This window comes from Archocentrus centrarchus, chromosome 16 (genome assembly GCF_007364275.1).
Source record: "Archocentrus centrarchus isolate MPI-CPG fArcCen1 chromosome 16, fArcCen1, whole genome shotgun sequence".
NCBI classification, from domain to species: Eukaryota; Metazoa; Chordata; class Actinopteri; order Cichliformes; family Cichlidae; genus Archocentrus; species Archocentrus centrarchus.
The window spans coordinates 26,878,776-26,899,530 of record NC_044361.1 but is presented as its reverse complement, the minus strand read 5'-3'; the positions used below and the strand labels follow the sequence as shown (position 1 = coordinate 26,899,530).

The 20,755-nt window shown below is 40.9% G+C and overlaps 1 protein-coding gene across 4 annotated transcripts in view; it reads right to left on the bottom strand.

Moving 5' to 3' along the window:
* clstn3 (calsyntenin 3) overlaps positions 1-20,610 on the bottom strand; it is a 31,118-nt gene extending 10,508 nt beyond the window's left edge. For 3 of the 4 annotated variants that reach the window (XM_030749647.1, XM_030749649.1, XM_030749650.1), the window contains exons 1-13: positions 20,334-20,610; positions 19,461-19,527; positions 16,967-17,089; positions 15,389-15,599; positions 15,003-15,211; positions 9,827-9,976; positions 8,614-8,799; positions 8,239-8,526; positions 6,165-6,277; positions 3,836-3,995; positions 3,087-3,146; positions 2,804-2,952; positions 503-651 (exon numbers count right to left, since the gene is read on the bottom strand). In XM_030749647.1, the coding sequence (XP_030605507.1) occupies positions 503-651; positions 2,804-2,952; positions 3,087-3,146; positions 3,836-3,995; positions 6,165-6,277; positions 8,239-8,526; positions 8,614-8,799; positions 9,827-9,976; positions 15,003-15,211; positions 15,389-15,599; positions 16,967-17,089; positions 19,461-19,527 (1,865 nt within the window). In that variant the 5' untranslated portion in view covers positions 20,334-20,610. The remainder of the gene's footprint in view (positions 1-502; positions 652-2,803; positions 2,953-3,086; positions 3,147-3,835; positions 3,996-6,164; positions 6,278-8,238; positions 8,527-8,613; positions 8,800-9,826; positions 9,977-15,002; positions 15,212-15,388; positions 15,600-16,966; positions 17,090-19,460; positions 19,528-20,333) is intronic. The other variant, XM_030749648.1, reaches the window with a different exon arrangement.
* Positions 20,611-20,755: the final 145 nt, after the last annotated feature.

The window sequence follows — 20,755 nt, the reverse complement described above, 5'->3', positions numbered from 1 at the left end:
AGAGAGATAAGAAATTCCCCGTTATCACTTGTTTTGACAGTCTGTGTTCGCTATATAATCGTCTCTCTCATCCCACATCCGTCCTTATCGCAGCCGAGTCATGGTCCACGTTTGATGAGTTCAATGTCAGAGGAGAAAGCAGCAGTGGAGCTCAGTGAGTGACACTTCATCTGACAAACTCAGCTGCTCAAACTCAATTTCTGCTGTTGGGAGCTTTCCAGTGTGATCATTTACATTTCTCTCTGCCTCTGTCATGTTCTACTGCTCCACTTTGTTTCCTGCTTTTCTCAAATCATGTCTAAATAGCACGAATGTTTTGTTTTCACTCAAAGGACATGAATGTAGTTAGATAGCAAATTTGTCTTGCAGGAGGTTCTTGATTGCAGCCTTGCATTTAAATGACATTCGGGCCAAGGGATGTGAAATCAGTATCTCTCTCTAACTGAGTCTTATAATGTAATATTACTGAGGTTTATGCACACTCATCTGTGTGTTTTTGTACCTGAGGGAGGTGGTAAGCTTGAGCGGACGGACTCCAGGGGTGGCGAAGCGTAGAGAGTTTCTGTAGGTGACCTGCTGCACTGCACGGTTAAAGCTCTCGATGTCGTCTCCCTCCAGCACTAACACAGACTGGCTGGGGTTCACATGAACCTGGAGGGTCAAAAGAGAAGCATGTTGATATTAATTTACATAAAATTTCCAGGCAGGTATGTAAGCTCATGTTAACCCTTAAGCGACCAAGCTATTTTAGCAACTAAAATGGCAACTTGGCCTTATTTATGGCCTTATAAAATTTTAGAAAGGAATTTTTTTGTGTGTTTTGCATGCCTATACAATTTCCTTTATCTGTGTCAGATATTCCAAAATGTCATTTATTATGGTTTTCAAATATTTTTAAGCAAAAAGGACTTGTCTCCAAGCTGCTTTCATTGTCACATTAAATATCTGCCTCAAGGCTGCAGCAGCAGTACGTATTGTACAAGGTTTGTTAGACATGTTCACTGTAAAACAATGCAGTGACTACAAGTGGGAAATTCAATGCCTATAATGTAAAAAAAAACCCAAACATTTTAGAGGGGTTGCTTTCCATTACCCTTGCAACACCAATGGGCCTGTTCCTCTAAAAAAAACCATGAAAGGTTGTAGGAGAAACAGATTCATGGTAGGAAATATTATAATAAAAGAAAACAATCCCAATGGCACACATACAGTCAAGTACATAAGTATTTGGGAGCCTGATGATGGCCTTCACTTGCATCAACATCTTTTTGAAAAGCAGCTCTAAGTCCTAAAGAGTCAATGCAGTTCTTTTGTTGAACCTCTTGATTTTAAGCTAAAAGTGCGCACTTCAATCACATCCTGATTGTGTGCTTTAAATACACTGTGGTGGTAAACCACAGAGGCCAAATTACAGGAAAAAACAAACAAACAAAAAAAAACATGTGTTATTGTCTAATTATTTATGGAACTGGCCATAAATATATGCTAGGGGAAGAAAATCCCATTCAAGATAACAGAGGAAATATCTATCACAATCAGTTCAAACAATGCATGAATTTTAAATATAAATGCCTCAAAAACAGCCAACCCACCACTACAGGAAGTTAAAAACACAATCAGTTTGTTAAAGTGTGGCACTTGTGCACATGGGCATGGTTAAAATGTGGCTTGTTTTTAAGGTTATGTAACTACTGTTTCTATGTCTGATGTACATAAACTAATGAAACAAGGTGGAACCGGCTCCCTGTTTGGATTCGGGGAACAGACAACCTCTCTAGTTTCAAGATTTGGCTTAAAACTGTCCTTTTTGATAAAGCTTATGGTTAGGGTTGGATCAGGTGATCCTGCCTGAATCATCCAGCACAGGGATGGGCAATTTTCCCAAGAGGCCACATAAGAAATTAGGATTGATGTGGAGTGCAGGACCTGTATGCTGAACTCAGTTTTGCTCAATATTAATTTTATCTCTTTATAAGCTTATTGTTTCTGCACCTAAGATGCAACATTTTCTTTTAAACAAGCTAAACACACAAGTATGATTTACACTAGTATTTTTCTATACTTACTGATCACTCAAAGCACAGCCTAAACATAAATTCATTTAGAACCACCAATTAACTTGCTCTTTGGACTGTGGGAAGAGGGTGGAGAAAACCAAGCTCCACACAGTGAGGCCCCAGCTGGGGTTCAAACCATGAACCTTCTCTGTGAGGTGACTCCCCCGCCTTGCTGCCCCAACATATCGACTGTTGTAAAAACAGATGAACTGATGATGTACAGATATGTTCCTTATAAGTGAATGTTTTGGATTTTTATACGGGACACTTTAAGTTTGGGAGGGTTAAATCAGCAGCTATTATAATGTACTAAAAAAGGTGTGTGAGACAACAGACTGACTTCAGAAGCTGAAGGCAGGTCTGCAAACTGAGAAGAAAGAAGCAGTGTCTGTTTTTTATTGAAAAATTAAGATTCATCTTCAACATTTAACCCACCAAGTGACTGATGGGATCTTGTTTTGTAAAGAGTATTTTTGAAAAGTTTACTATACTGTTAAATGATTTGGATTTTCAAGGATAATATTGTTTTGTACATCTGTCGTATCCCAGCTGTAATAAATGGACTGCATATGAAGAGATTGTTCATAAACCATGAACAACCTCAATCCTCACTGAATCGGCTAAAAAGATTTGGAGAATAAAGCATGGTGTGCTGAGAAGAGCTGTGTTTTAATGGGAATATCTGAGAAACAAGCTAATAACTGGAGGTGCCTGATCTGGCAGCTTAGAGCTCCCTCAGGTGTTACCTTCATGCCAGAGCCCAAAGTCTCCAGATCCCCAAAGTCCAGCCCCTCCCTGCAGGCGTACAGACACTCGACCACGCTGTGAGGCTCCACGCTGCCAGGACGCACCGTCACCCCAGACAGCAGGCCATGGTAACTGCCGACATACTTCACTAAAGTGTGAACAGACAAGATATCATCCCATGAAGCTTCTGTATACGCACGTTAAAATTGTACCAGCAATGACACAGCAAAAAAGCAGACTGCACGCCATCATGCTGACAACAGTGTGAAACAAGGAGGTCACCTGAGTCTTTACCCTCTGGGATGGTATTGTTTAGTATCTCCTTCTGCTTCTCCTCGGGCTCTGCAGGGAAAGCGGCGAAGCAGGCAGAGAGGCGAGAGGGGAAGAGAAAAACACAAAACAATGAGGCGCACAGAGAAATATATTTGAGTCAAGAGAGGTTTGAAGAGCAAGTGAGAGAAAATCCGAGGGTGCCAAAGATTGACAGGAAGAACAAGAAACACAAGCAGCAAGAAAACTGTTGACAATCTTCAAAAAAAATGCAGCATCTCCTCATTATTGAGCAGCAGCTGCTGCCATGCAGGCAACAGAGTGACTGTGTGTGTGTGTGTGTGTTTATGTGTTTTTCACTGCTAATTGGCAGCCAGAGCTTCCCATTTTAACCAGCGGCTTGGGTGTAAGTGGCTGATAGCTGTCTGGCCCTCGTGTTGTTCTGCTGCCCTGAATAATTGATAAGTCAGTTATATTATTAGCCCTCAAAGACAAGACGCATCAACTGAATTATAACTGAGTGAAATGAAGGGGAGAAAAGGCACGGTGTGAAATGTCTCAGAGGCCTGTCTTGAGATGTCTCATGAAGACTCATAACTTGCCAGAAATTGCATCCTGCTATCTTTGCTGATGTTGGATTTAAATGACATTTCAGTGATGGAGGAATCAAAAGGAGGATTCAAACTGCTGCTTGTAGCTTTTGTACAGGAAATAAAACCTTTCATCGAGCTAGGATGAAATGTACAAAATGTCAGTCTCACCCCAGCAGGCACCAATGAACATCCGCTGACGAGGGGCGGGGTTCGGGATGGCTCCGTTGTCGTGGATAAGAGCGGGGTCAAAGGTCACACCATCCACATAAAGAGTCACTGATGGGAACTGGACGCTGAGTGAAAGATGATGCCACTCACTGTCACACACCTGTTAGACAGAGATAACACAGAACCAACATGATTACAGTATCTTGCTGGAAGAATTACTTAGATCCTATATTTAAGTAAAAGTATCACTAGAGCAATGAAAATACTCTCAAGCCCTGCATTTATAACCGTACAACCCCGAGGAGTTTGCATGTTCTCCCTGAGTTTGTACAGATCTCTCCCTCCATTGAACAGCTTGGCCCAAGTTAAAATGAAGGTTGAAGAAGTATCAGCATTAAAATGTATGTTTAATACTGTTCAGCATAAAAAGTATCTCCTATTATTGTTGTAGGTGGCTTAGGAAACACTTTTACTAAATAAAATAAAATAAAAATAAATAATTTGTTCCGTTTAGCTCAGTGGTTCTGAACCAAATTCTTGGCATCATCCAAAGAATATATTAATTTCATCTCTTTATAAGCTTATTGGTAAGTTATCAGCTCATCCATAAACTGTATGGGTGCACTACACAGGTGCATACAGTATATGTGCTATTTAATGCTAAGTAACAGACTAATAAACCCTTACTGACCAAAACAGGAATACAGACTCTTTGTACCCTCTGTAATTATAGTTAACTACAGAGCAAGCCATAATATTTGTCAGTTATTTCTATTAAAAATGCTCCAAAAGGCACCAACAGCACAAAAACGGTGGAGAGGTCCAGTTATAGGTGAGGCCTTAACTAATATCATCCAGCTACAGCTGCTCGTATCGGCATCCACCCAAGTCATAGTAGCCATGGTCCTCAGTTTAAGTCATGATTAAGTAATAAAGGCTAAGTTATAAAGAAATTCACACACATATGTTATGAAGGGGCAAACTGACTAAGAGGCCAAAACTGTAGTTTTGTATCTGGCTAGAAACATGCATTTTAAAGCTGTGAAGTGAAGTTGGGCATTTTAACATGGGAGTCTAAGGGGTTTGACTCATGTTTGGAGTCAGTCTCAAATACCTACTTAAGGAAGTTGAGTTTTTAGGTTTAGGGTGGATTGGATCAACAATATTTTTAGGCCGTGAAGGTTGCCACTTTGGTAGGAAGTAAATAGAAATTAATAGATACTTTTAAATTTGTGTCAGAGTTCTGAGGTAAAATTTGCTGGTGGAAGTGCTGACAACCTAAACAAGAGACACGTATCCCCCAACGAGACATTTCCTTTTGTAAGCTACAAGTCAAAATTATAATTCACATTATTCTTAAACCAGTACTCGAGTATATGTACTTTCGAACACAGGTGAAAATTTCCTGTGTGTAAATTCCTGCAGACATTTATTCAAACTTTCTTTATCAGTATTGTGAAACCAGAAGGAATACAACACAGAAATGACAAGGGAATTATAAAGGCAGAGGGAGCAGAAAAGAGAGACGGGGTAATAAGATATTGAGGTTCAGACAAGGGGATTTAACAAATCTTCTCTGTATCAGCTCAGCATCCTTTAATCCATGTGACTTCAATCTGTCTGAGACCGGTGGTTTCCGTCAAAACAAACCCAGCCCATCCTCCACCCTCTACATGAAACTACATCCTTCCATGCAGCCAGGTACACAGGTGTGCCACACAATCAATGTTCAAAAGACCTCACTATGTGTATTCATTCTGATGCATGCTGGACTGTTAACCTCTCAGATAGTTTATGATGAAAAACATGAATTTAGAACTAAGAAGTATGTTTTAATATATAAAAGGTTTCTGCAGCGAAGCACACATCTTTGGGTGCGAGGCTGAGACTGCATGTTTTACTACAGTGCTGTAAATGGAAGAAGATGCTGTCTGATCAGAACAGAAAATGAGTTCCATTTTATTCCATTTCCTTTTTACTGGGAACTAACTGCACAAAATAGTCAGAACAGAAATTGATTTTGTAAATATGGATGATGCACAGATCCTGTTCATGCATGAAACATTTAAATGATTGCATTGGATAATGCCTGGGAGATGAAAGAAAAAAAGCCTTTTATCTAGATAAACAATAGGACTGTCATTTCACTGCGTGCAAATATTCTTGTCTGTAAAAGAGCTGAGGGATGGTTCAGATGTTTGACATGGCACAGACATAAAAACTAATGACCAAAATTTCTTCCATTTCAGCTTAATTTCAAGGTAGAGATACAGAAGAAACTGTGCAATTGGCAGCATCAAAGCCGAGTGTTGCGGTTCCCTCCAGTTACCTGCTCCAGTTTCCACAAGAACTTGACAGGGCGTGCGGCTGAGACGTCAGGCCAGTAGAAGAGGGAGAGGCGGCAGCCGTGGACGGAGAGGGAGTAATGGGAGAACGAGTCATCTGTAGAGCAGGAGAGCAGAAAAACAGAAGATAATTGGTGCAGCCCTGTCAGAACTTCTGAAAATTATCCAGCATTGTTTTAGGAGAATAAAAAGAAATGAGCAGAATTACTGGTTTGCTGTTGCATGATTGCGACAACCAATGAAGCTGCAGTTTATATTCATGTCCCAGAATTAAGTAAAAAAAAAAACAAAGAAACAAACAAGTGTTTATAGTATTTATGCTTGATTATTAAAGCTGATTCTGACAGTAGATGATACTTCAAAATATGGATATGGCTGCAAAGAAGCTATACTCTAAAATATGGATACTTTATACACACCCTCAACATGCTCCACTGGGTTGAGATCAAGTGTCTGACTCGACCACTAAAGAATATCCCATTTCTTTGCCTTGGGTTGCTTTTCCAGTATGCTTTGCGTCATTATTAACTTGCACTGTGAAGCACCGTCCAATCAATCTTGCAGCACTTGGCTGAATCTGAGCAGAGCATACAGCTTCACAATTCATCCTGCTAATTCTATCAGAGGTCACATCACCAGCCATAGATGCCCATGCCATAACAGTGCCTCCACCATGTCTTACAGATGATGTGGTATGCTTCAGATCATGAGATGTTTCTCTCCTTCCCCACACATTTCTCTTCCCATCATTCTGTTACAAGTTCATCTTGGTTTTATGTGTCCAAACATTGTTTTTCAGAGCTGTGCAGGCTCTTTTAGATGCTTTCTGGCAAAGTCTTCTTCAGTGGTTTGCACCTTGTTCGAAACCCTCTGTATTTACATTCATGAAGACGACTCTTGATTGTAGACCTTAAAAATTATACGTCTACCTTCATGAGAGTGTTCTTGACTTGATTAGATTTTGTGACGTTGCTTTTCTTGATCGTGGAAATAATTCTGTCTTCTGTGGTCTTTGAGGCCTTTTGGTGTTGCTGAGCTGGTCAGTGCCTTCCTTCCTTTTAATAATGTACCAGATTGCTGATTTGGCCACTCCTAAAGTTTATTTCATCTCTCACATGGGTTTATTTTGTTTGTTTTGGGGTTTTTTTTTGTTTTTCAGTCTAATGATGGCCTCCCTCACTTGCACTGACATCTGTTTTGGCCTCATATTTAAAATTACATTGAAAAGCTGTAAAATACAACAAATTCAACACTTTGAATCAACTTTAGATATTATGTCTGCTTTATTTGTCATGAAATAATAATGGAACGGACCTCACCTAGCCATGAAACTGCTTTTAAGCCTCTGAAATTGGGGGACTATGTATAAAGATGGCTGTAATTCCTAAATAATTAATGTAATAATTTTGTTAATCCCCTTGAATTACAGCTGAAAGTCTACACTTTATTTATCATATATTGATTGTTTGGATGGATGGATGGATGGATGGATGGATGGATGGATCAGATGAATCAGTTCAATAGTCAAAGCGAATCTTTGTGCCATAACCTCTTAAGATATTCCTAAGATATCAAGCTTAGGAGAATGGGACATAACCGGCAGACAACATGAAAACAAAATGCCCCAGACTGCTTCTGTTGTTGGTGCAGAGGCACAAAATGAGTTTACGTTCAATCTGAAACTCTGCTATGTTTTTCTCACCCATGAATTTCAGTGAAAAAGAAAGCTTGCTCAAAACTGCACCCCTACAAAGTCACACAGTCAAAAATATTCACATTACATATAATATTGTTCCTGGCACAATTACAGTGTTTTACTCTTCTTTTGTTTTCCACTTGGATGCACAAGCAGAGCAGCTGGAGGTTAAGTGCTCCTCTCAAGAGCACCTTGATAGTAGCTTTAAACAGTTTTTTTTTTTTTTTTTCCCAGGGCATAATTTTCCCTCCAGCTCATGTGGTTAAAAACGGTAACTTCTTAGGGTTTAAATGACTGTGGTGTGGATAAAACAGCAAAGAAGTAATACTGTTTATAAAAACAATATCATTCACAGAGCTTACCATTCTTGACAGTGCTGCAGACAATAGTCTCCTCCTCCTTGCGATTTCCTCTGGTTTGCGTGGTCACAGGCTGGATGTTGGCACCACCTCTCCGCATCCACAGCTGGAGGGTGAAGTGGTCGCCGGATAGCGCAGAGACGACCGAATCGGGCACGACAGCGACATGATTGGAGCCGTTGAAGGAGAAGATCAGAGATGAATCAGAAGATGGGAGAGTGGGCAGAGCCGAAGTCCAGTTAGCAGCAGGAGATGGAGGTGGGAGAAGGTCGACTTCGCCCCTGACAGCACCTGATACAAAAAAGAGAGGTGATGCAAATAAGCAGAGGATATGACTTCCATAGATTGATGTGTTTTAAGGTGTAAACCTGAACTCACCACATAGACGTCGCACAGATCTGTCAGAGTAGCTGTCTCTGTCACAGCCCTTCCCAATGTGGCCAGTCTGGAGCTCTACGGTGGCCTGGATGTTCCACACGGTCTCTTCACAGGTCTCCAAATGCAGGCTGGGGAACAGGGGAATGCTGCCTGACCCAGGTGTGTATTCTACACGCTTGGTCCATCCTAAAAAAAAAAAAAATTAATAAAAAGCTTCACCTTTAGCATCTGAACCATGTCCACCTTTGTCCTTTAGGCCTGAACTTGAATTTGAATGGAGAACACAAACATCAGATGCACACAGCTCGGACATTAAATGGTCTCCGATCACCAAGCACCTTAGCACAAAGTCTGCTTGATATCTGATTGGAGCCATGTGAGAATTACCGCGGGTAATTGTCGAGTAAATTCCCAGTGAGGGAGTGGGCGTCATGTCTCAGCTAAACCACAATAGTGAGAACGAATCTGACGCAAACATTTCCCTTTTGTGCGATATGTGTGAGAGAAGAAAACTGCTTTGGATTCAAGTATGGGAACTTAATGGGATTTCACAGTAATACAATATACTTCTATCTCAGTTAAATGTCAGGTCCACTCCAACATGCTTAAATGTGAAAGCATACTAAAATTAAACAGCAATGAACAATTCTCCTTCAGGCGTCACCACAGCGGTTCACCTGCCTCCATCTCACCATATTCCCATCATCCTCCTCTGTCACACCAACCCTCTGCATGTCCTCTTTTAACTATATCCATGAACCTCCTCTGTGGTCTTCCTCTTTTCCTCCTGCCTGACAGCTCCATATTCAGCATCCTTTGTGCAATATATCTACTAACAGATCAAAAATGCTGTCAATAAATTCCACCCGCTAATGCTGAAAAGAAAGTCTACTGTCTGAAAAACCAAGTAGCACTGCGGTAGTAGTATGTGTGGTCTAAAAATATACTGCCACAGTTTAATTATGCAGTTACCTTCCCTTGATATAACTTAGCTTCAACACCACCTCTTTAAAACAGCTTTTGATCTAAACATGCAAAGGTGATTCATCCAAGTGGCAGCCCACACACTTTCTAAATCAAAGTGAAAGTTCGCACACAAAAAAAAAAAAAAAAAAAAAAGTGCAAAAGATTAAACAGTTAAAGCACATGTATGTCTAACGTCTCATGAAACTTGTTCTGGGATCAGAAAAAAGAGAGAAGTGTAATAGATTACCGATCCAGCCGGGTTTGCAGGACGGCTTGACCGTGACAACAACTTGAGCGTCAGCCTGAGCGCGGTTCTTCCCACAGTCGAAGGCCGTCACCCAGAAGGTGTGAACGCGCTGCCGCTTTGAATCCAACGGCTCTGTGTTCTTAATGTTACCTAGGAGACATAGAAAAAGGCACAACAAATAATGAAACAAAAAATAAAAACTGTGAAAAAAAACAGAACATTAGTAACCGACAACAAGGTTTTGCATAATTGAAGTTCAGATCAAATAAAGAACCATTGATAAAACCTGCACATCTGCAATAGCAGAGCCACTGCCCTGTTTAGTGCATGATGTTCAGTGATATGAAAGGGAGGACAGATTGCACACAACAGGATAAAAACTGAAGGGTTTTCCTGTTTTTAGAGATAAAGACGAATAAACAGCGAGTATCTGTGATAGGCTGACAGCACTCAGCATGCCAGCTGACAAACAATGGGAAGGAAAGAAGATGGTGCAACATGGTGAGAGGAAAAAACAGAGGGATAAAAGAGACAGCGGTAGAAACAGAAGCAGAATAGACAAAGTGAAACAGAAAATAGACAATAAGCAGCCTACAGCATTTGAGCAAGGCTGGAACAAAAGGTTGCTGTGCTGTTGTATTAGTTTGACCCCTAAAAGAAAGGAGCCACTCATTCTCTGCAAAGCCCTCCAAGTCTGGGACAATTCTGCAGAGTCATCCTAAAACAGGGTCCTTCTCAGCTACCGCAACACTCTGTTAAATGGCTACTGTTGATCTCAAACCAGCTAGTCCATGGATTCAGTATAAAGCTGCAACCTTCTTTCTTTATCAAATGAAAAATTAGGGACTTTACAAGCAGCCAGTTAATGATGATCTCATATGTTACCAGAAGAAACATTTCAGCTTTCAACCCAAATTCATTCAGTGTCTGGATACCAAGTTTTGTTGTTCTGAACAGGTTTTTTGAAGCTTTAAATCAAATGGAGCTGCTGTTTCCCTCAGCAAATGGGAGCAGTACACAACATGTGGGACAGCAGGGAAGCAGATATAGATGCAAAGATCTTTCTCTCTATGGGATCATTTTACATGCAAATGTTGCAAAAGTCACAACACAGCTGGGCTTTTTGTACTTATGTGTATGGTGATTTTGTTGGAGAACTTCATGGTTACAACATCAAGATTTCAGCTGGGCAGAGTGGAAGCATATGGCTTGTTAACAATAAAGTCTTAAAAGGCCATGTTTGTGTCACTTTCCATAGTCGTTCTACTATCTAACAACAGAAACAGGAAAAGCATGGAAATGAAAACAGCGTTAATGGGATTCAGCTGTATTAAAATGCACTATATGTAAGCACAGAGGAAACAAAAAGGTTGACAAGAGTTCAGCTGGCACTGAAGCACAAAAGGAAATATGAAAACATAACAACCCAAGTTCTTGCTTTTTTGGCCAAATGGGTGTTAAAGTTTGCACGATTTCTGGTATCATCCCTCAGCATTACAACTTGGGCACAGAGATGAAGCGTAATTAAGTCCCACACCTGAGGGGAAAACACTTAATGGCTCTCTATTGGCCTTGTGTTGCGTGAAGGTGCCTCTGTCGATTCTGTCTGCCGATAAATGTGTAAAAGTTTCTGTGCAGTGGGATGCTCTACTAACAAGATAAAAAACAAATTTTTTATAAGCTGTCAAACCAAAAACACGAGTCTTTCTCGAAAGTTCATACCACTGGCAATAATACATGGGGGCATCAGCAGGAAGAATGAGAAAGCTTTGGGATCCTGATAATCAACATGCCTACATGTTCAGCATTTTGTCACTAATATATATCCATATATCAGTTTTAGGTTTCTGTATTTCTGTAGGTTAAGCTAACACAAACTGACAGTATGCTGCTTGTTTTATTGGATAATTCAGTAGGCTAACTACAGCAGCTTGTTAACACATATCTAACCTTCACAGGGCAGAGTTCTAGCCAGAAAAAAAAAAAAAAAAATCACAAGCAGGCGTGATCGTACAACTGCTTGCTAATGGTAACGGCTGCGTAACTAGCTAACTGTTAAAACAGCGATCTGGTCCAGGAGCTAACTGCTGAAATTCTCAGCCCAGCGCAATGGGTGACCAACTGCTGGCTAGAACCCTGACATGGTGTTCAAATAATCTTTGGACATAGCCAAATATTTAATGAAGCCATACTATGATTATTTTTACAAGTTTCAGGCCCTCAAAGTACATATGATGGGTTGAAATGTGTATGGTTCCCAGAACTCCTGAGCTTTATTAAGTTAAAACAGTAGTTCTCAAACTTTTTCCGTCATACCCGACTTCGACCCTCCACCTCGATGTCGAAGTGGCGGCACGATGGAGAGTTTCGCTAGTCGCTCTGCTAGTACCCGCTAAAGTTTCCTTGCTCCATGGTGAGGATTAATCCGATATTCAACATTTGTTCCACATGACCCACCTGTCATGACCCTGCGCCCCACAGTTTGAGAAACACCGAGTTAAAAAGTACAGGAGATAGCTACATGATGTCATCAGGAATGAAAAACACCTTTAAGCTCTTTTAAAAAACCGCAACCAAATTATTTTTACACTCAGTTCAAAAAGACAAAATCTTATCTTTGTTCAAAACCATTTCATCTACAGCCAACTTTGAGCATCAATATCATGTTAACGTTTTACTTTAGGCTCTGTTCTGTAATTAGGACTACATTTCATGTCATTTATCAGTTTTACTAAAAATTCACTTCAAGCGATGATCAGTTTTATATTGGGGTACATTTCTTTTCAATTAATCCAAAAATGGCAACAGGTTCCATTACTTATATTACAGAAAATCTGCATGCTATACTAGACTGAGCTTTTTTCTGCTGTCCGATTTGCAAAATGTCAAGTTTTGCTATTCAAATTAACTCACAGATCCACGTTTTTTATAATATTTTTATCATTATTTGTTCAAAATAATCATTAAAACATGAAAAAGGTGTTTTAAAACTATTTGAATCATTATTATGCATTAAATTAATCACTTTGTTTGTGCCTGAGAAATCTCGGTCAGCTGTTTTACCCACTGACAAGACCCTTCTTACTCAGTAACAGTTTGCCCCAAAGTGCCAACACCAAATGATTTCTGTTCCTTCAGTGAAGGAAATTTCAAATCCACAGTGGTAAATTTCTTCTTCTCCTCTTTAATATTTCTTCATTCTTATTATCTGCACATAGAAAATGTTAACTGCTTGTCAACTGTGTTACCAACATCTTCTTGTGATAATATTTTTACAAAAATGTAGAAAAAAGTTTATTTACACATAAATTGATTAAGGCCATGAGACGACATATTAGCATCAAGGCTAAAATGAAAGGCAAGTCAACTGTGTTACTGGTTAACCATGTTACACTTGACAGTGAACCAGGGTTTAAGCTCACTGCCATAATTTACGCTTTAATTGAGTGTTTTTGATTTTTAAAAAGCCTGCTTAAAGCAACATTTGCTTTTTGACATCATCTGTATCAGCTTCAGCAATACTTGCATCAACAAAGTAATGATTTCATGAGGTATGGCTCATTTTGATGTTGTTTGAAAGGATGGATTCCTGCTGGCATTTGTGTAATCTGATCCATAACAAGTAAGTCTGGAAAACTGCAAAGTGCTCCTTGAAATCATTACAGTCACAGTGGTACAACTGCAGTGACACATACACTATTAAAAAAAAGGGTTTTAGGCAGATGAAATTCTCTTCTGCTGAGAAGCAGCACAAGATAAGGGCTTCATATTTATTGAAAGAGAGAAAATAAAGTGTTTTTATCTGAAATAAAGGTTTCTCTTTTTCTCCTTTTAACTGTGTTACTTTGGTTTTTGTGTCATAAATCTTTGAAATGTTGGCTGAACTACAATAAAAATGTTGGGGTACATTTCTGGAGAAGGAAATCTTGCATAAGGATGTTGAACTTAAGTCTTATCTCAGTGTAATGTGGATTTGTGTTAAAAAAAAAAATTCGTCCTTGACAATATCAGTGCATGGAAAATCCATTATGAAACTCAAACTTCAGAAAACCTCTTGTGAACAGACTCAAGAGCGTTAAAACTCATGTTTTTATTTTGTTTGTTTTTTTAAATGTGTAGTATCTCATTCATGTCTTCTATGTTACAAGGTTTGTCCCTAATACAGCTAATAAAATCATAAATTGAATGTTTTTTCATTTAAATATTTCAAAAAGTCATTAAGCTTGACTATTAATGGATTTTGCACATTACTGGTATATATTGTGGAAACAACTCGATTATTTAAAAAAAAAAAAACACTGAAGAAAAAAAATCTTTTGCATTTTTTTGGTTGATATAAAATGTACCCCTAATTATAGAATCACTCTTATACAGCATCACCTCTGAAGTTTTCCCCATTGTGGGGACAATGTCATCAAAACATTTCTAATCCACAGGGACTTTGATTCCTCCAGTGTCTGGAGTACATTAAGAGTTAGCAAAAATTGCTCAAGCAGGGAAATAATAGTTGTGGCTGCCTTATTCATAATTTAAAAGGAAAGGTCTGTGCTACTCAGTTTGGTCTGTTCACCACTGAGGACTGTGCTTATTGCCTTTTAATGTGAAAAAGGGGAGCAGATCTTGAAGGGTTCATCCAAAGGCACACTTTCTGATCTTTGGAAAAAGGAAAGAAAATAGCAGGTGATATATATTTTTTTTTTCCCCTCAGAATATTTGGGCTCTACACAACACACTGTGCAAACCAAAATATGTTCAAAAACACACAGACAAAAGTGGATTTTGCACAATAAGCCCCCTTTAAGCTGAACAGCTGTTGTGATGTTGATGCAGAGACAGAACAATCGTCCGCCCACACAAAGTCTATTTTAACATCTTTTGGTTTCTACCTGAGAGCAGAAGAATTATAAGTGCCTGTAAAATCTTTTCACCCTATCGCTATGCAGCAATGTGTGGTCTGTATGTTTTTCATGTATTGAGGACATCCGGAGTTTAGCAGCTGAATACTGATCCAAATATTGAATTTCGTTATTCTATTTGCAACCAAGGCCACCCAAGACAGAGAGAAAATCAGAAAATAATATGGTGGCTGGCGGGAATATTGTGTTTTTGTTGGAATCAAAAGGGAAATATGGATTAGTCTATGAGGCTCTAATTTGCAAAATGAGATTCATCTCACCGTCGTTGTCAATAGCAAAGGGCACATTGGGAGTGATGATGTCATAGAAGCAAATCTGGCTGTACTGCGGGGAGCAGTCAGCATCCAGAGCCTCCACGCGTACGATTCGGTCAAACAGACGCCCTTCTGGGACTGAAGCCTCATAGCGGCGCTCGACAAACACAGGGGAGAACTCATTGACGTCGTTTACACGAACATGCACGGTGGCCCTGAGGGAAGCAGGAGTGGGAAGACAAAAACAAGCAGAGATATTACTGGAACAACAGGAAGCAGTAATGGACTCACGGTTTTTACGACGCATAGCCAGAGGAGCCTCAGACGCTGACTTTAATTATTGGTAAAAGTATTAATAATCTTCTTTCTGAATTAGGAGGAAGGGCTCTAACTTGTGAGATTTTTTGCTGTTGACTCCATCGGGTCCCTCTCCGCAGTCGTAGGCCTGGATGGTGAAGCTGTGTTCCCTCTGGCTCTCACAGTCCAGTGGCTCCTTGGACCGGACCAGACCCTCACCGGTGGAGCGGTCCAGAACCACGGCTTCAAACTGGACGGAACCGGAACCCGAAGGGCCATTATGAACCCGGAAGCCACAAATTTCACCTGGGTGAGGGAGGGGGACGGTGACAAGACATGAAAATCAGTGTACAGCGACCATAAAACCATACTGTACTCTTTATTTAAAAAAAAAAAATTCTCTGACTTGGAGAAAGTTCCTCATGGTTTAATTTTACTCTACACTAATGTGAGGTTACATAACTCTAAACTGACCGGCTTTGTGCTGGCTTCCTTATTGATGAGCATTGATTGGTTAAGCTTTTCTCGTTACCGTGGTCTGACTCCATCATACATTTGTAAGTGTGCTTTATATGCACAGTGAACCTGAGATTCTTCAACACAGTTCTGCTGCAAATCCCCTGGTCCAGTCTACTAAAAATGAAGGCGACTGTGCTGTCTCTGAACTCTGAAGAAGCTTCACTGTTAAAATGCATCTTCCTAGCTTTGAATCGCTGCTAAAAATTGTGCACATCTCCTTCAATCAAACAGTTATTCTACTGTTTCTCTAGCTTGTGAAGCAGTGAAATTCAATTTAATCAGCCCACTGTCAAGTCCAATTCGGTTGTACTGTATAAATTAGGACAAACAGATCACACATGATCCACAATGAGAAGGGAAATGTCCTGCAGTGATACATTAGTGAAGCAACTGTGACAATTTATTGTAATATTCAGTAGATTGTAGGTCACATCATCTATCCTTATACCAGAAATGTGCCGATAACTATCTAGATATTTCTTTAAATGGTACTTTATCTCATGCTGGGAGTCATGATCAGAATTGAATGAAATAGATTGCAGCTGCGACTCAGAATGAAGCTGATCTTCCCTGGCTGACATAAGTCGAAGGTTCGTGCTCAAATAGCTAATTTCCGCTTCATTCTTGACACGGGTCCAATAAATTTCAGGGAGCCCCTGAGTAATTTAAGTTGATCTTTTATAATTTGACTGAACATGGTTATTTCCACGTCTCCAAGTGCAAACACGATAACCTCATTTCATCAGGCTGCAGAGGCAGAGCACCGCTGACTGCTCCTGCAGTGAAGGGTTGCATTACACTATGATGGTCTAAAAATAGTGGACTCTGTGACTGAACACACTGCTTTTAATATAGACACAGTCTGTTGGGAAATATGGCTGGAAATGGCAGCAGTCTGACATGTCTAAAGTGAAAAATGAGTGCTTGTATTTACTATTAAAAGTTCTAGTAACTAAACAGACATAAATAAACCTCAAACCGGTCACAGAGCTGCAGCATCAATCTGTCCGTAAAATCAAAGTCACATCATTTCCAGTTTGACCTAGTGAGATGATTTCAGGCAGATGTTTTGACCTATTTTACCACAGCCTTCATTTCAAAATGTTTGCACCAACTTTATGTTCTTCCATGCTGCTTATTGCAGTTGGTGTTACCGGCATAGTGAAGTGGAGCATCTTTGTCGAGGGCAAAGAGAGGGGGATTGAGCAGCACGGTGTTGTCGTTCTCCATGACAATCCCCTGGTACTCTGTCTCGATCCATGGCTTGTGCTTATTGGCTAAACGGCACAGAGAGGAGAGGCTTTGGGTTAAACGGAGCAATTAGAAGGAACCAATGCATCTATTTTTAATACTCCATTACGGGTGAGGACATGATGAGAGTGTGCACAAATGGGAAAAATACACAATGTATGTGAGACAGTCTGAGCACGTTCACAATCTCACCCCCCCCCTGTTTTTCTCCATCATGGACCACCTGCCCTTGTTCGTGTCAAGCACCACTCTGCACACCTTCCTATCTGACAGTGTAATTAAAGCCAGTCAGATTTCTCCCTATCACACGCGCACACACAGAAATATACTGCTCATATCAATCAGCTAAACTGACCTGCCACAGGCACCTCACAAAAACAGCAGAGTCAGAATCAAATGCCTCAGGTTTACTCTGAATTTAACCTTTAATTGCAAATTAATTATTCATCCTGGTGCTGAATGTTCTGTGCTGAATGATCAAAGGCCAAGTTAATGAGCCAGAAGGATGACGATTTTACACTCCAGCGTAGAGCAAAAACAAAAGCCAGAGTGCCCTCCCTCTGTTGTCCTCAATCTCTTAACGCAGAAGCTACAGAGTCTGAAATCAGACACAGGCACAGGACTTTTGTTTGGCAATTGCTTTGTTGTCTTCACAGTGAGTTTTCTCCATAATGTCTGACTGGAACTAATTTTGTTGTCTCGTGTGAGAGAGGAGAGGCAACAGAGGAAAATGCTGCTGGTTCTGAATCTGATCAAACTGCTCTCCCTTCAAAGACAGCATGTGGGTATCATGTGGAAGTTTCCTGAATTTAATGCCAGTAAGAAACAAGAGTTTCAGCACAAGGACAAGACACCTTTTATTGATGAACTTAGAAAGATTTTAAGGTATATTTGTCAGGTATTTCCATCTTTAAACACTCTGTTTGCTTGTAGCTTAAAATGTGCTCAGACTCACCAGCTATAAAGGCATTTCTGTTCAAACTAAATTTACTTGTGTTTTGTTTTGTTTTAATAAAGGTGTGTGCAAAGATGTGACAATCAGATGTGAAATCAATTCTCAAAACAGACTATTTTTTAAAAATTTGTTATTTAAGAAGATATGCCAGTTACTACCTAATCCCTGCATTTTAGGATGCGACGATTTGCTGCTTTGGTTGTAATGTGATTGTTTTTCGCAGTGAAGGAGAAAATAATTAATCCATATATCAAGAAACTATTTAGGCAGATTACGTGACAGTGAAAATATTAATTGCAACAACATACTTTGTTCGAAGTTTTTAATTTATCTTTAAAAACAGAAGATAAAATAGAAATTTCCACAAATGTCCAAACTACTCGTGCATGTAAAAATGATCAAATAGGATATAAAAGGTAAACAACTGGGCAAAGAAGTAAAGAGCACAAATCTGAGCAAGACTTTCATGCCAGAATGTTAACTGGTTCAAACAAATTTTAGTTGGCACCAAAAACACATTGAGGTTAATGCCCAGCCCTAATCAACGACATTCATCCTCTCCTCCTCCTCCTCCTCAGTTTCCACGGTCCTCTGGTGTATGTCTCTTTTTTGGTCATTTATCTCCTGCCCTCTGTCCCCTCTGCTGATCTCCCCCCTCCCTCCCCTGCTCTGCTATAGCATTAATCTGAGCATCAGGCCTGTGGATTACATCCTGGATTACAGATTGAGAGGCAGCTCATTCCATCTCTCTCCCCTCTCTGTCTCCCCTGGCTCTCCTCCCCTCTCTGTCACTCTATCGCTCCACAACATTTACCCACCCCTCCTTACACACACACACACACACACACACACACACACACACACACACACACACGCACACACAGAAATAGCCTAGTATCTACACTTTTCCTCTACTCTTTTCCTTCATGTCACCTGATCTCACGTACCACCTCTCTCCATCACCTTCTTTCCCTCCTCCCGCCTTATCAGCCTGCATCTTTTCAGCACGTCCTCCCCTGTCACAGCTCCTTCTCCTCTTTCTCTCCTACCCCCCATCTCCTTCAATCTCCTCGTCTTCCCTGCGTCTCCGCTCCTCTACCTTCTTCTTCTCTGACATTCTCCCTTCACAGCGCCCGTTTCATTCGCCTTCCCTCAGCATGATAATCGCAGGAACAATGATGCTGAAGCAGAGTCATGCTTATCCTGAATGATAAATCTGCTATAGACAGGGGAACAGATTTATCATCTTCTCAGAGTCACGCCACAGGCGACACAGACACACCGGGTCATGAACATGTATGAGGGCTCAAATGTACTGATGAATGAATGAGGCTTCGAAGCTATAAATTAAGGAACATTTCAGGCCAAAACAGCCATGGTCCTGCCTGAAAACCATCATCTCAACACTTCACAATTAACAGTCAAAAGGATGAGGAACTGACCTTTGTTGCCAATGGCAACCGAAGTCAAGCAAAGGAGGAGGAAGGAGAGAAAATTCATTCTGTCCATCTGAGGGAGCAAAGGAAAAAGGGACAGGGGGCAACAGGGTGGGGTGAGGAGAGAGGGGGAGGAATACAGTACATGCATCAACAACTGATCAGCAGTGAGAGGAGACAGGAACAGAAACACGACAGAGAGAGACAGATCAGGCCTATCAGCTGGTGCTGCCTGTGTGTGCAAGAACATCACCGTTAAAGAGTCACGTATGTAAGACCTACACAGGAAAGAAAAGCTACATAAGGAAAAACCAGAATGATCTAGAAGCTCTGACCATCACGAGACTGGCATGGTTGCAGCTGGAGAGCTGAGGATAGCCTGTGGATCACATGCATACCTGGTCAGGAGTGTGTGTCAGGAGAAAAGGTTTTGTGTGTGTGTGTGGCAGTGTGGGTGTTTTCCCAGGTTTTCATTGTGGTTTGTTAGAGCTGAAAAAGCCTCAAGAAGTCATTTTTCAGATGTGGCTACAGCTGCATTTTTTTTTCTAACCTAACTCACATAACAAACCTCTAAATTTTTTCATTGCTGCAGTCCTCGATAGGCTACAGGACAGCACAGATTAAATCAAATAGGAGGAAATGTATAACAGTACAGTCCATCTGGTCACAGGTTGTTCAAGGCTAGACACACATTCAGAAGCAGAAACACGCGACTATGCGACAATTTTCGGCCGATTTATAACACAGGCTCCTGTACTGACACACGTTACCACACAGCTCTGCCTATAGCCATGTTTAGACATCTCACCGGGAGTCCGGAGAGGAAATGTCGCAGAAATGAAGGTCTGCTTGAGCAGAAACCCGCAGATTTGACATTACCGTGCTGAGTGCGGGTGATGCTCCTGGTTGGTACCCTGCCTCTACGCTCGCAGCATCCGCCTCTCACGCCCCTGCCGCTCGGCTCGGCACGGCAATCCCCCAGCAGGCTGCAAACGAACTAAACCTCCAGGTGGAGACGCACACAGACGGATGCTCTCAACACCCAAGAACCGACAGTGGGGTTTATCTTTCTGTGTGATGAGATGTGAGGAGGATGAAGACACCAATGGATGTCCTTGTTTTTTTTTTTTTTTCGGTTCTACGGAGGAGGAACGGGACAAAAAAAAACGGTGGGAATATTACGCTGACGTCCCCTCCCTCTCGGCGTTTCTTAACCCGCCCACACTGCGTCCTTCTCCCTCTCCAGCTCTCTCACCGGCCCCCACCAGCTCCGTACCAGACTGCTGCTCTGGCTGTTTTTT